This window comes from Cornus florida, unplaced genomic scaffold, assembly GCF_030987335.1.
Source record: "Cornus florida cultivar Cherokee Brave unplaced genomic scaffold, ASM3098733v1 CherokeeBrave_3.0.0_Hap2_Chr01, whole genome shotgun sequence".
NCBI classification, from domain to species: Eukaryota; Viridiplantae; Streptophyta; class Magnoliopsida; order Cornales; family Cornaceae; genus Cornus; species Cornus florida.
In genome coordinates this window covers 104,518,223-104,533,699 of record NW_026775571.1, presented here as the reverse complement: position 1 = coordinate 104,533,699, position 15,477 = coordinate 104,518,223, and the positions used below count along the sequence as shown (strand labels likewise).

At 36.6% G+C, this 15,477-nt stretch overlaps 1 protein-coding gene and 1 pseudogene across 1 annotated transcript; both read right to left on the bottom strand.

Moving 5' to 3' along the window:
• Positions 1 to 1,946: 1,946 nt before the first annotated feature.
• Positions 1,947 to 4,297, bottom strand: LOC132279616 (pentatricopeptide repeat-containing protein At3g14730-like). Its single transcript, XM_059781640.1, has 2 exons — positions 4,046 to 4,297; positions 1,947 to 2,090 (listed from the first exon to the last, which is right to left on the bottom strand). The coding sequence occupies exons 1-2, from the start codon at positions 4,295 to 4,297 to the stop codon at positions 1,947 to 1,949; spliced, it is 396 nt and encodes a 131-aa protein (XP_059637623.1).
• Positions 4,298 to 12,028: 7,731 nt separating this feature from the next.
• Positions 12,029 to 15,028, bottom strand: LOC132279607 (pentatricopeptide repeat-containing protein At3g14730-like; annotated as a pseudogene).
• Positions 15,029 to 15,477: the final 449 nt, after the last annotated feature.

Sequence of the window (15,477 nt, the reverse complement as noted above, 5' to 3'; positions counted from 1 at the left end):
CAGGTCGTGTAGACGGATGACTCTTGGCCGTGAGGTGCACAAGCTTGGACTCCGATAACCACAAATATCACAACTCAGAATTCGCTTCAGAGGATAAAGGTTTATTTTCCTCAATTTATTCGCACTCTCTCTCTCCTCTCCTCTTTCTCTCTCTATATCGTTTCTGTAATTCTATATACATATATATGCACAAACTGATGATCGTATAATTTTGTTTGTCTCTGTTTGTATGCTTTGGTCGATCGGGAGGAATAGTGATTCCTCCGGTGGGGGGCTGGACGGCGATGGTGACTCTGGCAAGGAATGGACCGGCAGTGAAGTGGCGGCAGCAGCGAAATGCAGCGGTGAGATCGGCGAGCTGGATTAGCGGTGGCTCGGCCGTGGATGACTCGGCGGCGCTCAGATGAAGCGACGGCTGCAGGGATAAAGCTCGGATGATGGAGAGGACCGATGAGCAAGGTGGGCTGAACGGCGATGGGCTGGTTCGGCCATGGTTGACTCGCGGCGATGGGCTGGTTGCGGCTGAACGGCGATAAGCTGGTTGTAACTTCGGCTGTGAGCTTGCGGATGAAGAGACGGCAGTGGGGACGAGCTTGAATGGTGGGCTGAACGGTGATGGGCTGGTTCGGCCATGGTTGACTCACGGTGATGGCCTGATTTTTTTTTTTTTTTTTTTTTTTTTTTTTTTTTTTTTTTTTCAAAATTTATTTTTTTAGCTGGTGGTTGCTAAATTTTTTTGAAACGACGTGGCTTTATACAGGGGTAAAATTGTCTTTTACTATTTCCGTTTACACCAATTGGCCGGAGATGTCACATTGGGGGTCAATTGCACCAAATTCAATAGTTTAAGGGGGCAAATTGTAGTTCAGGGGGGTTAATTGCATATGGCCAATAGTTGAAGGGGTTTTTTTGCACTTTACCCTATTTTAAATGTGGTATTATTTTTTAAAGAGATTGTAACCATTATTTTCTTGCAACCTATGAGATGGAACTAGTTGTGATGGAAAAGCTGGAACTAATCAAGATCAATAGGAAGAGGATTTAAGCTAGGAAATCTATTGACAATCCGTAATTAATGAAAAACAGCTTTTCAGATGTCTTGACGGACCCCTTGCTGCTCCGTGTTTGTTGTTGCTGCATGCATTAGCCGCTCCCTCTCCCTCGTACCAGCTTGATTGAGATTCTATTGCTGTTTTTCTTATTCAAGGATATCCGATTGACTCCCAAATAGGGAAGAGGAAGAGGTCGAGTTTTGTCATTCACTTGGAGCATTTTTCTCGAGATTTTGAGCTGTAAAAGTACATTATTGTCTTTGACTTATGAATTGACTTATTTGAATTATGAATTTTTCATTTTAACCTTCTCAAATTATTTTTTAAAGAGATTGTAACCATTATTTTCTTAAACAATTTAGAGTAAGATCATTTGACTTGGTTTTTGTATTTATATATTTATCTTTCTTATTGGAAAGTGATTTTTATTCCGTGTCCTTTCTGTTATGGTATCTCTCACAGTGGACGGTGAAGGTTCACATTTTTAAAAGAGCAAAGTGAGTGAATAATGTGGGTAAATTTTTTACAAATGGCAAAAAATAAAAATAATATTAATAATAATAACAATGAAGTTCACACCACTGTAATGGTATAATTTTAACTAATATAGCAGTTAAATTTAAAAAATATGATGAATGGAGCATCGCTGAATACCCTTAGAGAAAAAATACACTTTTGCCAAAAATGTACTTCTGCATTTTCTTTTATCTTTGTCTCTTGCAAGTGATAGAACAAGGAATTTATTTAAGGGGCACATGGAGCATGATAAAATAAAATAAAAGAATTTAACAAATATGAAAATTAAAGTTTAGGATAAATTGCACTCGCACCCTTTAGGTTTTGATTAAAGAAAAAGCAATGGGAGATTTATTTTCACCTGCTTGAATATCTCCATTATGCACTTGGTTCGTAGTGATCCTTTAAACAGCGAACTGCTTCTGCAGCTGGTGGATCATCCGCCATCTTTTCCTTTTGAAGGCCTTCAAAATCTTTCTTCAAGTTTCTGAGAGTCCTTTCGATTTCTGGGTCTAACGGAAGCTGAGGGAATGACAAAGAACGTCTTCCAAGCATATAATGTCACCTACAATAATTAAAAGAAAACAATATCAAAATAATAAAAAATAATAAAAAAAAAATAAATAAAAAACCTAAACTAAAATCCTAGTTGAAATTAATTATAGAATTTAATAGTATCTGTCAAGAACTAAAACAAATCCCCGGCAACACCATGGATCGATCTTTTCTTTCTTCTGAATGCTCCTCTCTGATCTCAGCCTCGCTCCTCTGTATGATGATTCAACGTTGTAGAAGACTCCCTTTAAATAATAATAGATTGGGCCTAAAGTTCCCTATTTCATATAGGAGACATACATAGAAATTCTATCAAATAAGGACTTCAAAATTCGTGCAGATTTCCAGGCCAATTTTTACAAGGTAAACAGTCATTTTAGGGAATCCTCGTGAAACACAAAATTGTTGTCCTTCGAATTTCCTTTCAACCCATTGAGAATTTAGCCGTTTTGACGCTCGAGGAGAGAGATACAGCCAGATTATCAAAACGGGTTCAAGTTACCAACTTTGGCGAAAGTTTCCTTTTTGGAGAAGGATTTTTCCTTTTCTTCTTCTTTCCATTCTCATCAACTTGTGGCTTCTTTTGGACTAATTTCTATGTATAATTAGAGTTTGATCTTCAATATTGCTCGGTCCCACGGAATGTTATCTTTTAAATCTCAAAGTAACTGGTTTTGACTGATTTTACAATTAAAGCTCTGAAATAAATAAAAACAATAAAACAATGTAAAATCACAAATAAACTATGTGAATAAAACATGCAAGCAAAGCGACTAAAATGTATAACATTCAGCGCCTATCAGGTATCATTAGCGGCAGCATCAATGTAACATGTTGACATAAGCCTCTTTTCTTCTTTCCTTTTCTTTTCTTCCTTCTTCTATTTTTTTTTTTTTTTTTGCAGCGCATGACCCCTGATTAAAATCAAAGCCAATAATGAGAACAGGGTCATGAATAATGATTTTATAACATGGGGAGAAGATGGAAAATCCGTGAACATACACATTTAGACCCAGGACAATGAGGTATTGACAAATGATAGTTCGTGATATGGTACAAAGTGGTATGATGCTCTCACATATAACATACAGAACATAAACAAAAATTAAGGTGATACCAACAGTGAGGTGAAAAATTAAGATCCTTGACATCACAGTGGACAAGCAATGGCCATTGCTTGTCCACTGTGATGTCAAGGATCTTAATTTTTTCTCAGCCAAAACAAGTGCAACTCCATTAAAAAGAAATAAAAAAACAACACTCAAATGATCATAGAGAGAAGAGAAGGGTTTGGTTAAAAAAAAAATTCACTGTAAGGATTATGTCAGATACCAAAATAAATTAAAAAGATTTCTAATAATAAGCATTCTAAATTCATAATCTAAGCATAAATCCTTTGATAAAGGATAGTTCAGTAATCAAAAATTTATATCATAACTACTTTTCTTTGGCTATGCGAAACCTTTTTGCACCATTCACCCCTATCTATCCTGTTTTACATCACAAGCAATTGTGCCAAGTTGCAACTCAAAATTAAGATAGGTCACATGGTTCTTTCAAGGCCATCATCTTGAAATCAGAAACATACATTCAAAGCCCTTAAAGTACCTTGAGAAACAAATAAAATGCAGATGAGTCAATCTGAAACTTCTATTTTAATAAGCAGATTGGCAGCATGATTTATACTCCTGTCCTAGTGTTGCGCAGCTAACCATACTTTCCACTGGTCTACAAATCTGTTCTGATGTGTAAAATGTATGATTTTGATCACGCATGAGGAATCATTTCATCTGGAATGTAAAACCAAACCAATTATATCACTCTCTGATATTTTACATCTACTGTGTAAGATACTTTTATTTCAGCTCGTTTCGGGGAAAAAGAATTTTACATTCTTCACATTCAGGCTAGATATCTGGCACATATCCATGATCAAGCAGACTAGCAGTCAAGGAATTTAATTCAGCATAAATAAAGCAGTCACCAGGATGAGTCCTATCACCAGTAACAAAAACACGCACACCATCACTGAGTTTAATCCAGCTACAACCTGGTGTCTTCCTCACATTTTGTTGCCTCATTATATGTCTCACCTCCGATACCTCTTCATATTTACCACCTGCTCCATAAACATTTGACATTAATACAAAACTTCCACAGTGCTCTGGTTCCATGATGCTGCATCTTTATAGCCCATCCTATCAAAAACCAAGTGAGCTTCCCTTATACTCCCACATTTTGCATACATGTCCAAAACAACATTATTCACATATATATCATCACCATCCTTGCCTAACCCATTAATAATCATCTATCCATGTATTTCTTTACCTTACAGCAATGTTGCCAAATGAGAGCAAGCTAGAAGGATGGTTGTGACTGTGACCAAATCAGGCTAAAATCCAGACCTTAACATCCTTACAAAAAGTTTTAGGGTTCCATCATGATCACTAAACTGTTCATGAACACATATGATAGAGTTCCATAAAAAAAATATCATTCTCAACCATCATGTCGAAAATCCCCAATGCATCTTTAACAAATTTGCATTTTCCATACATATCAATCAAGGCATTTGCAATTGCAATGCCTGAATGATACCCTTTTTTCACTACCAACCCATATTGGAGACGTAATCCACCCCTACCAAAATATACTCCTTGCCATGCGACATCGGGAATGGCCTCATGAAATCAATGCCCCAGACATCGAAAATTTCAATAACCAAAATTGAGGAGAGAGGCATCATGTCTCTTTTTGTAATGGTACCTGTAATACCCCTAATTTCAAAAGGATAGTCCCGGTATTTAATTTTATTGTTTAAAATTGCTTTTGTTTATTTCTTTGGTTTGATTTAATTGTTTTAGTTGTATTTGATTACTTATTTTAATTTATTTAATTGTTCTGTTTTACTTAGTTGTCGTACTTATGGATTTAATTGTTTTAATTTAATTATATAACTATGTTCATTGAATTAATGGGATTTAATAATTTAATTGTTTTAAGTTAATTATTTTTAAAATGACTGGTTTTCCGTGACTGTCATATAGCTTTATTTTGGGTTTATAGTTTTCATAGGCAGCCGACATTGAATATAACCTAGGTTTACCTATGGGCCGAATTATACATGGATTAGGGTTTAATGTTTAAGGTTATAAATAGGCTTATTGCGGTGGTTTAGGGTTTAAGGAAAAAAAACAAAACAAAAATGTAAGTTCCTGTGGAGGCATAGAGGAAACAGAGAGAGAAAACAAACAGAGAGTTTCACCGGAGAACTTGGGAAGGACCGTCGGTGTAAGGCAAGTTTTATAACTAACTCTATCTTTTTGCCCTGTGTTCTTTGCATCTCTAACACAATCCCAGGATGAGTAAAAGCTAAATTAATTTACTTGGTTGCATGAAATTTGTTCAAAACAGTATGTGTTTCCGCTTAAGTATTGTGCTTGTTTTAAATCTGTTTTGCGTAATCCTTGTTCCAATGGATTTTGATTAATAAGTAATGAATTTAATTGGCTTTGGAACACCCTAGGACTTAGTTTTAATCAGTAATAAACTTGGTTGGAGGAACACAGTTGCCGGACACTGCCGGAATTGGAGAAGACGATGCACAGGGGGAGGAGCCTGCTCTATTTCAAGAAGAGCAGGCTCACCAAAAAGAGGAGTAGGCTCTACCTTAGGTAGAGCCGGTTCTTTAGAGTCTAGAGGCGGCTCTACCATAGGTGGAGCTGGCTCCTTTGATTTTGCTTCCAGTTTTGATTTTCTGCGAGACCTGGGCTACGGGGATTGAATTCTTTACGTTCTAGGCTGAAAACAGAGTGTTTCTAAAGGTTTTCAGTAAGGTCTAAACCTGTATTAAATTTTCAGAAGGCCTGGTAATTCATAATCTTCCATAAGAAGCTAAAATAAGGAACAACCGGAAACTCTTAGGAAAATTCAAGTTGCTTGTTTTAAAATTAACAATTGAATTAGGAATTTTATGTTTAAATCATATGACAGTGGTATAGGATTAAGCATCTCAATTTATATAATGTCGATTATGCTTAACAGAAAATTAGTTGATGTTTACAAGTTATTATGTATTATCAGCGTACCGGATGATATGGAGTAGTTTATGGTAGCATGTTAATTCTGATAGTGATATTAGTATGCTGTAGGGAATTAAAGGATGGATTACACTTATTCTCTGCATTCTTAAACTATTAGAGAATCATGTACTGTTCATTTATGACAAACATGCTATTTATACATTCTTGATGTACTTGTTATGGATGTGTGGATATTGATATTTATAATATCATCTGTATTGTTAACAATTGGATGGATGGTGTTATACTTGTTATTGATTTGTTGATATTAATATTAATATGGTCATTTGTATTATCAACAACTAGATGGATGGTTGTATGCACTAGTATGGGACGGTGACATACTAGAGGGATTAGCTCAAAAACGCTAAGTCCTACCTACTCTGGATTAAGGGATGGATTAACTACAAAAGTTAAGTCTTACCTGTATTTTATGTCAGATCACTAAATAGTTGAGTGACACTTTGGTTTGGAATGAAATTTAAATATATTTTTATAATGCCACGAGATGAGCCTGAGTCTCTGAGTCATTGGTTAGGGATCGTATATGCATTGGGATGCATAGCTGGCTATGATGGTTAGATGTGTACCCTACTAGGTCTAGGTAGTCATGCCCACCCCAGGTGCGTTTTGCATGATGCCTACTAGTCAGGTTGAGACGGGCTTGTAGTCCAGTAAAAGTCCTGTAGTGTGATTATGTGTGTGTGTGTGTATATATATATATATATCTACGGACTATTTAGCTATTGTTGGATTGGTTAGGATGTACATGCGTATCGGGTCTCTGCTTGGGTAGTAGTAGTATAGAACTTGCTAGTGGGCCTGACCCACTTATCATTTTTTCAGGTATCGGGCGTTTCCAGTCTTAGGGCTTGTTCGAGCTGAGCAGAGACGATCTTCTATTCTACCGACGACGCAGGACTTCTTTCCAGATGTTAGATTTGGATTTTATGTTTCAGTTTACTTTCATTTAGTTTGGAGTTTTATTAGGGGTCCACTAGAGATGGATTCCCGAATTGTTAAACTTATGGAGGTTTTGAATCATCAGATTTTAATATTTATATTTGAGGATTTTTAATTTAGTATTCTTTCAGTGTATTACTTTTATTTCTTATTTCTCTTTGTATTCTGTGTTCGTTAAAATATTAATTGTCTGATATCCCTCGGGTTTTGGGCCTGGGCCTGATCAACCCGTGTCTCGGATCCGAGGGGTATCACAGTACCCAACCGTTGACATCGATCATAGGCCTTGGCAAACTTGTGAGCATCTTTGAACAAGGAAGGCCAAATTAGCCCACTTTGAAGGACCTTTGTTGCCGTCTTCTTTCCACTAAAATGGCCACCACAAGCAAGTGTGTGACAAAATTTCAGAACGCTTGGAATTTCATTATTTGGTACACAGCGATGGATAATTTGGTCTAAACAATACTTGTATAATTGTGGATCTTCTTAATGATAATATTTTTCTTGGGAGAAAAACCTATCTTTATCCTGTTTGGTCCAATCAGACGGAATTCTTCTAGACGCCTTCCAGTTCACAATATCAGCATAACATGGTGGCTTCTCCTTCTGAAGTTGAAATAACTGTTCATCTGGGAATGAATCATGCAATGGAAGAGTGCAAGATGAATCTACCAAAATTCTGGATAAGTGGTCTGCCACCACATTTTCTGAACCCTTACTTGTCTTTGATTTCTAGGTCGAATTCTTGTAGCAATAGAATCCACCTAATCAACCTTGGCTTGGTGTCCTTTTTGTTGAGCAAATGTCGGAGAGCTGCATGATCAGAAAACACAATAACTTTGGAACCTAACAAATAAGAGCGAAACTTGTCCAAAGCAAATACCACCGCCAATAATTCCTTTTCAGTAGTGGTATAGTTTAATTGTGACTCTGTTAAGATCTTGCTTGCATAGTAAATTACTCTTGGTAATTTCTCCATTCTCTGACCCAAGACGGCGCCCACTGAATAGTCTGATGCGTCGCACATAATCTCAAAAGGAAAGACCAATCTGGAGCCTGCATAATGGGTGCAGAGGATAGTAAAGAGCGAAGTTACTCGATTGCCTTTAAACACTTTTCATCAAAGTGAAAAGGAACATCTTTGCCCAATAAATTGCATAAAGGCCTTGCAAGTTTACTGAAGTCTTTGATAAAACGTTTGTAAAATCCTGCATGGTCGATAAATGATCGCACTTGTCTCACCGATGACGGGGGAGGAAGATTAGAGATAAGATCGACCTTAGCTTTGTCTACTTCAATTCCTCTCTTGGATATTATATGGCCAAGGATAATTCCTTCTTGCACCATGAAGTGACTTTTCTCCTAACTCAAGATTAGATTCTTCTCTTTACATCATTGAAAAACAAGCACTAAATTCTCTAGGCAATTATCGAATGAAAACCCAAACACCGAGAAGTCATCCATAAAGAGTTCTAGATATTTTTCAATCATATCAGAGAAAATAGCCATTATGTATCTCTGAAAAGTGGCTGGTGCATTACAGAGTCCGAAAGGCATACGGCAGTAGGCAAAAGTACCATACGGACAAGTGAAAGTTGTCTTTTCCTGATCGTTGGGATAAATAACAACTTGATTATATCCAGAATACCCATCCAAGAAGCAATAAAAACTCTTCCCTGCCAGTTTCTCCAATATTTGATCAATAAAGGGGAGAGGAAAATGATTCTTCCGTGTCTTGGAATTCAATTTGCTATAATCTATGCACACTCGCCATCCCATAGTAGTGCATTGGGGAAGTAAAGTACCTTCAGAATTTTTCACCACAGTGATTCCAAATTTCTTTGGAACCACTTGAATCGGGCTTACCCACTGACTGTCTAAAATTGGGTAAATAATCCCTGCATCAAGTAACTTGACTACTTCCTATTTCACCACCCCTTTCATATTTGGATTTAACCGCCTCTGTGTTTCTCGCGAAGGTTTGGAGTCCTCTTCTAAGAAAGTACGATGCATACATACCGAGGGATCAATCCCTTTGAGATCAGCCATACTCCATCCAATAGCTTCTCGATGGTTGGCTAGTACTTCTAATAATTTCTCTTCTTGTATGTCTGGTAGCTCTGCTGAAATAATTACTAGAAGAGTACTTTCTAGCCCAAGGAATGCATACTTCAAATGAGAGGGCAACTGCTTTAGCTCTAACTCTGGTGGAGACTCCAAAGATGGTATAGGTGGTTTACTTGACAATTGTGGAAGTGGCTCAATAGGAATCTTCCATGGTGGAATGTTGTGCATACTTGCCACATAATGTAGGGTATTCACCTCTTTAATACTTTTCTCAACATCAAATGACTCGGCATCAAAGTAAGATAGGCACGCCTCCAATGGATCTTTTGTTAAGGCAAATGGGGTTATCTCTTCAACACATTCATCAATAGCATCGACCAGAAAACAATCATTATTATCTGAAGGGCATTGACTGGCATTAAAAATATTTAAGCGCACCTTCACATTGCCAAAAGATACGTCTATGACGCCTGTCTTACAATTTATGCTCGCATTTGCTGTTGCAAGGAAAGGACGACCAAAGATCACTGGAATGTGCCTCCTTGGCTCTGGAACTGGCTCGGTATCTAGCACAATAAAGTCAACTAGGAAGTAGAATTTATCTACTTTGATGGTGACATCTTCAATAACACCACGAGGTTGTTTGGTTGACCTATCTGCCAATTGGAGAATAATGGAAGTAGACTTTAATTCTCTTAATCCGAGTTGCAAGCAAACCGAATAAGGAAGAAGGTTTACACTTGCACCCAAATCTAGGAGAGCCCGCTCTACTTGATGATTCTCTATTGTGCAGGAAATTGTTGGAGCGCCTGGATATTTGAATTTTGGAGCAGTGCAATACTGAATTATGGAACTAACTTGCTTAGTTAATAGCACCTTCTTAGGAACATGACTATTTGAACGCCTCTTCTGAGTACACATATCTTTCAGAAATTTGGCGTAAGCTGGAATTTGTTGAATTGCATCAAGCAATGGGAGATTTATTTTCACCTGCTTGAATATCTCCATTATGCACCTGGTTCGTAGTGATCCTTTAAACAGCGAACTGCTTTTGTAGCTGGTGGATCATCCGCCATTTTTCCTTTTTAAGGCCTTTAAAATCTTTCTTTAAGTTTCTGAGAGTCCTTTCGATTTCTGGGTCTAACAGAAGTCGAGGGAATGATAAAGAACATCTTCCAAGCATATAATGTTACCTACAATAATTAAAAGAAAATAATATCAAAATAAAGAAATAATAAAAATAAAAATAAAAATAAAAATCTTAAACTAAAATCATAGTTGAAATTAATTATAGAATTTAATAGTATCTGTCAAGAACTAAAACAAATCCCCGGCAATGGCGCCAAAAACTTGTTGTGAGATTTTATATGTACCATTCGCAAGTGCACGAATCTTTGCAAATAGGGTTTACTTGTAAGGGTATCGTACCCAAGGGACTTGTGTAAATTAAGCATGTCAACAGATTTATTAAATTCCAAATTAACTTGAAAGTAGAATAATTGAATTGTGATGATTAATTCTAAATTAATTAAGTAGAAAAATAAACTAAACTAAATACAATGATTAAATAGGAGGTAGAAAATAGAGAGAAAGGATTAGGGGTATGATTTTACCACTAACGTCGCACCACCAGTCAATTGCATCAATTTATTGGAGATATATCATATAACATGCACATGGAATTAATCATGGTTACAAGCATATATTAATTCAGCTAGAAAAATAATATAATTTAAAGTTAAGCATGGACTATCTTCGATTGGTATAAACCATCTACCTAACTACTTTACTCTAGGGTGTAGTATGGGCTATATTTTCTAGGTACAATCCATCAAATCTTCAACATTATATTCAGAGAAAAACCATTGTGTAATCATCTCATTCACAACTACAAGAAGTGAATGAGTTGTGTTCAATCATAAGATTCAAATATCTAAGACAAGATAGAAAATATTTGTAATTGAATTAAAACTCTAAAACCGATTCTTATTGAAAATTCAATTAAAAACCCTATAGATTACACAATCATGCATGATAAAAATTATTTCTCGAATAATTAAATACAATCAAACCAGCGAACTAAATTAGGGCTACATCACAACCTTAGCAAAGCGTTTAGCCAAGCATGACTGGAGTGGAATTCTTTATGGTAGAGGAAGACATCTTCACCGCCATGGATCGATCTCTTCTTTCTTCTGAATGCTCTTCTCTGATCTCAGCCTCGCTCCTCTGTATGATGATTCAATGTTGTAGAAGACTCCCATTAAATAATAATAGATCAGGCCTAAAGTTCCCTTTTTCATATAGAAGACATACATAAAATTTCTGTCAAATAAGGACTTCAAAATTCGTGCTGACTTCCAGGCCAATTTTGATAAAGTAAACAGTCATTTTAGGGAATTCTAGAAAACACAAAATTGTCGCTCTTCGAATTTCCTTTCAACCTATGAAAGAATTTAGTCGTTTTGACGCTCGAGGAGAGAGATACAGCCAGATTACCAAAATGGGTTCAAGTTACCAACTTTAGCGAAAGTTTCCTTTTTGGAGAAGGATTTTTCCTTTTCTTCTTCTTTCCATTCTCATCAACTTGTGGCTTCTTTTGAACTAATTTCTAAGTATAATTAGAGTTGGATCTTCAATATTGCTCGGTCCCACAGAATGTCATCTTTTAAAGCTCAAAATAACTGGTTTTGACTGATTTTATAATTAAAACTCTGAAATAAATAAAAACAATAAAATAATGTAAAATCACAAATAAACTACGTGAATAAAACATCCAAGTAAAGGAGCTAAAAAGTATAACATTTAGCGCCTAACAGGTATCATTAGTGGCAACACCAATGTAACATGTTGACATAAGCCTTTTTTTTTTTTTTTTTTTTTTTTTGTAGCGCATGACCCTTGATTAAAATCAAAACCACTAATGAGAACAGGGTCATGGATAATTATTTTATAACATGGGGAGAAGATGGAAAACCCGTGAACATATACATCTGGACCCAGGACAATGAGGTATTGACAAATGACAGTTTGTGATGTGGTACAAAGTGGTTTGATGCTCTCACATATATAACATACAGAATATAAACAAAAATTAAGGTGATACCAACAGTGAGGTGAAAAATTAAGATCCTTGACGTCGCAGTGGACAAGCAACGGCCATTGCCTTCCTCTTTTCAGAAAGTCCACCATTCACAGCCAAAACAAGTGCAACTCCATTAAAAAGAAATAAAAAACAACACTCAAATGATCATAGAGAGAAGAGAAGGGTTTGGTTAAACAAAAAAATTCACACTGTAAGGATTAGGTCAGATACCAAAATAAATTAAAAAGATTTCTAATAATAAGCATTCTAAATTCAGAATCTAAGCAAAAATCCTTTGATAAAGGATAGTTCAGTAAACAAAAATTTATATCATAATTACTTTTCTTTGGCTATGCGAAACCTTTTTACACCATTCACCCCTATTTATCCTGTTTTACATCAGAAGCAACTGTGCCAAGTTATAACTCAAAATTAAGATAGGTCACATGGTTCTTTCAAGGCCATCATCTTGAAATCAGAAACATACATTCAAAGCTCTTAAAGTACCTTGAGAAACAAATAAAATGCAGATGAGTCAATCTGAAACTTCTATTTTAATAAGCAGATTGGCAGCATGATTTATACTCCTGTCCTAGTGCTGCGCAGCTAACCATATTTTCCACTGGTCTACAAATCTGTTCTGATGTGTAAAATATATGATTTTGATGCCATCATATATGCACATGCATGAGGAATCATTTAATCTGGAATGTAAAACCAAACCAATTATATCAGTCTTTGATATTTTACATCTGCTGTGTAAGATACTTTTATTTCAGCTCGTTTCAGGGAAAAAGAATTTTACATTATTCACATTCATGCTAGATATCTGGCACATATCCATGATCAAGCAGACTAGCAGTCAAGGAATTTAATTCAGCATAAATAAAGCAGTCATCAGGATGAGTCCTATCACCAGTAACAAAAACACGCACACCATCACTGAGTTCAATCCAGCTACAACCTGGTGTCTTCCTCACATTTTGTTGCCTCATTATATGTCTCACCTCTGATACCTCTTCATATTTACCACCTGCTCTATAAACATTTGACATCAATACAAACCTTCCACAGTGCTCTGGTTTAAGCTCAAACACCCTCTCTGCAGTAACTTTGGCCAGGGCTTAATTTCTATGGAGTCAACATGCTGCTAGTAAAGCCCTCCATACTACTGGGTTTGCATCAATTGGCATTATCGATACCAACTCATACGCCTCCTCCACTAATCCAGCTCGACCTAGCATGTCAATCACGCAAGTATAGTGTTCAATAGTTGGAACAACACCATATTTCAATGACATTTATGCCAGGAAGTCACTCCCTTAGCTCACAAAACCTGCATGGTTGCAGGCTGACAAAACCCCCACAAATGTGACCTCATCAGGCTTCAATTCCACTTCAATCATGCGACAAAACATATCTAATGCCTCAATGCCAAACCCGTGCATGCCATAACCCATAATCATAATGTTCCAGGATGCTGTATCTTTATAGCCCATCCTATCAAAAACCAAGTGAGCTTCCCACATACTTCCACATTTTGCATACATGTCCAAAACAACATTATTCACATATACATCATCATCATCCTTGCCTAACCCATTAATAATCATGTATCCATGTATTTCTTTACCTTGCATCAATGTTGCCAAATGAGAGCAAGTTGGAAGGATGGTTGTGATTGTGACCAAATCAGGCTGAAATCCAGACCTTAACATCCTTACAAAAAGCTTTAGGGTTCCATCATGATCACCAAACTGTTCATGAACTCATATGATAGAGTTCCATGAAAAAATATCCTTCTCAACCATCATGTCAAAAATCCCCAATGCATCTTCAACAAATTTGCATTTTCCATACATACCAATCAAGGCATTTGAAATTGCAATGCCTGAATGATACCCTTTTTTCACTACCAACCCGTGAACTGCCTTCCCGTTATTTATGTCCTCCATCATGGCAAAAATGGACAAGACCCCAGTAACTATGAATCTACTTGGAACAATTCTTTCTTCACCCATCCTCCTAAAAACCTCCAATGCCATATCAAATTGCCCCATCTCTGCTTACCCATTAATCATTGCATTCCAAAGAACTACATCTCTAACGGGTAATTCTTCAAACACCTCTACTGCCTTTTTTATGAACCCAAATTTCAAATACGCATGAACCAAAACACTTCCTATAAATAAATCAAACTCTAACCCAAGCATAAACAACAACCCATGAATCTTCCTAACCCCTAAAACATCTGAACAAGCTCGAACTACACATGGAAATGTAAATTTATTTGGCAAAGCACCAGTGCACCGCAATCTACAATAAAACTCAATTGCGGGTTTTGGTAACTCATTGGCGATGAACCCACCAATGATTGCATTATAAGCGAACACGTTGTGATCATGGGTCGATGAATCAAATACTAATAAGGCTTCGGCAATACAACTACACTTGGATTACATGTTGATTAGGCTTGTGATGGAAAATGGGGAGCTGAGGAAGCCATTGATGAGCATGTAAGAGTGGAGTTTTTTGCCTAGTGTGAGGTTCCTATGGTGGGCACATGCTTGCAGTGATGCAATGCAGGTCCAGAGGTCGGCGAGATATGAGGAAGATTGAGCTGTGGAAGATGTGGATGATAATTTGAGAAGTATATGGAAATGAGTATTGATTGGTGTTCTTGTAAAGATTGCTCTTTTGATAATTTAACGTGAAGTGAAGCATGTGCATCAATATGTATGGGCCGGATCCTTTGGTGCGTATAATATCTCACTCGTTATATTTGATTTTCAACATTTTTTTTATTTTATGGTAAAGCAAACACACTTTTTTGTCCACACCCGGGCTCGAACTCCTCTCCTCTTATTTGAAGATGAGGAGGTTCTACCATTAAGCCAAAGGCCTTTGGTTGATTTTCAATATGTTAAGTCAGTTTTTTAATGCATTACATTTTGATGAAAAAAAAAAGAAAAAAAGGTAAATATAATGGGCGAATTGCGAAAAAACCCTTTGACTATTACCCATTTGCAAGAAACCCCTTGTGAATGTTTTTGACAAGGAACCCCCTCAATTTTGAGGAGGGGGTGATTTAACTTACCTACGTTTAATAATCTTGTGAGACAATTTTTTCTGACCAAATTACCCTCACATCTAG

Bases quoted from the DNA above. Each gene is read 5' to 3' on its own strand.
- LOC132279616 (XM_059781640.1), bottom strand. From the start codon at position 4,297: ATGGAACCAGAGCACTGTGGAAGTTTTGTATTAATGTCAAATGTTTAT. The intron at 2,091-4,045 runs GTGCCAGATATC...TCATTCCCTCAG, and splicing joins GTCTGCTTGATCATGGATAT to CTTCCGTTAGACCCAGAAAT.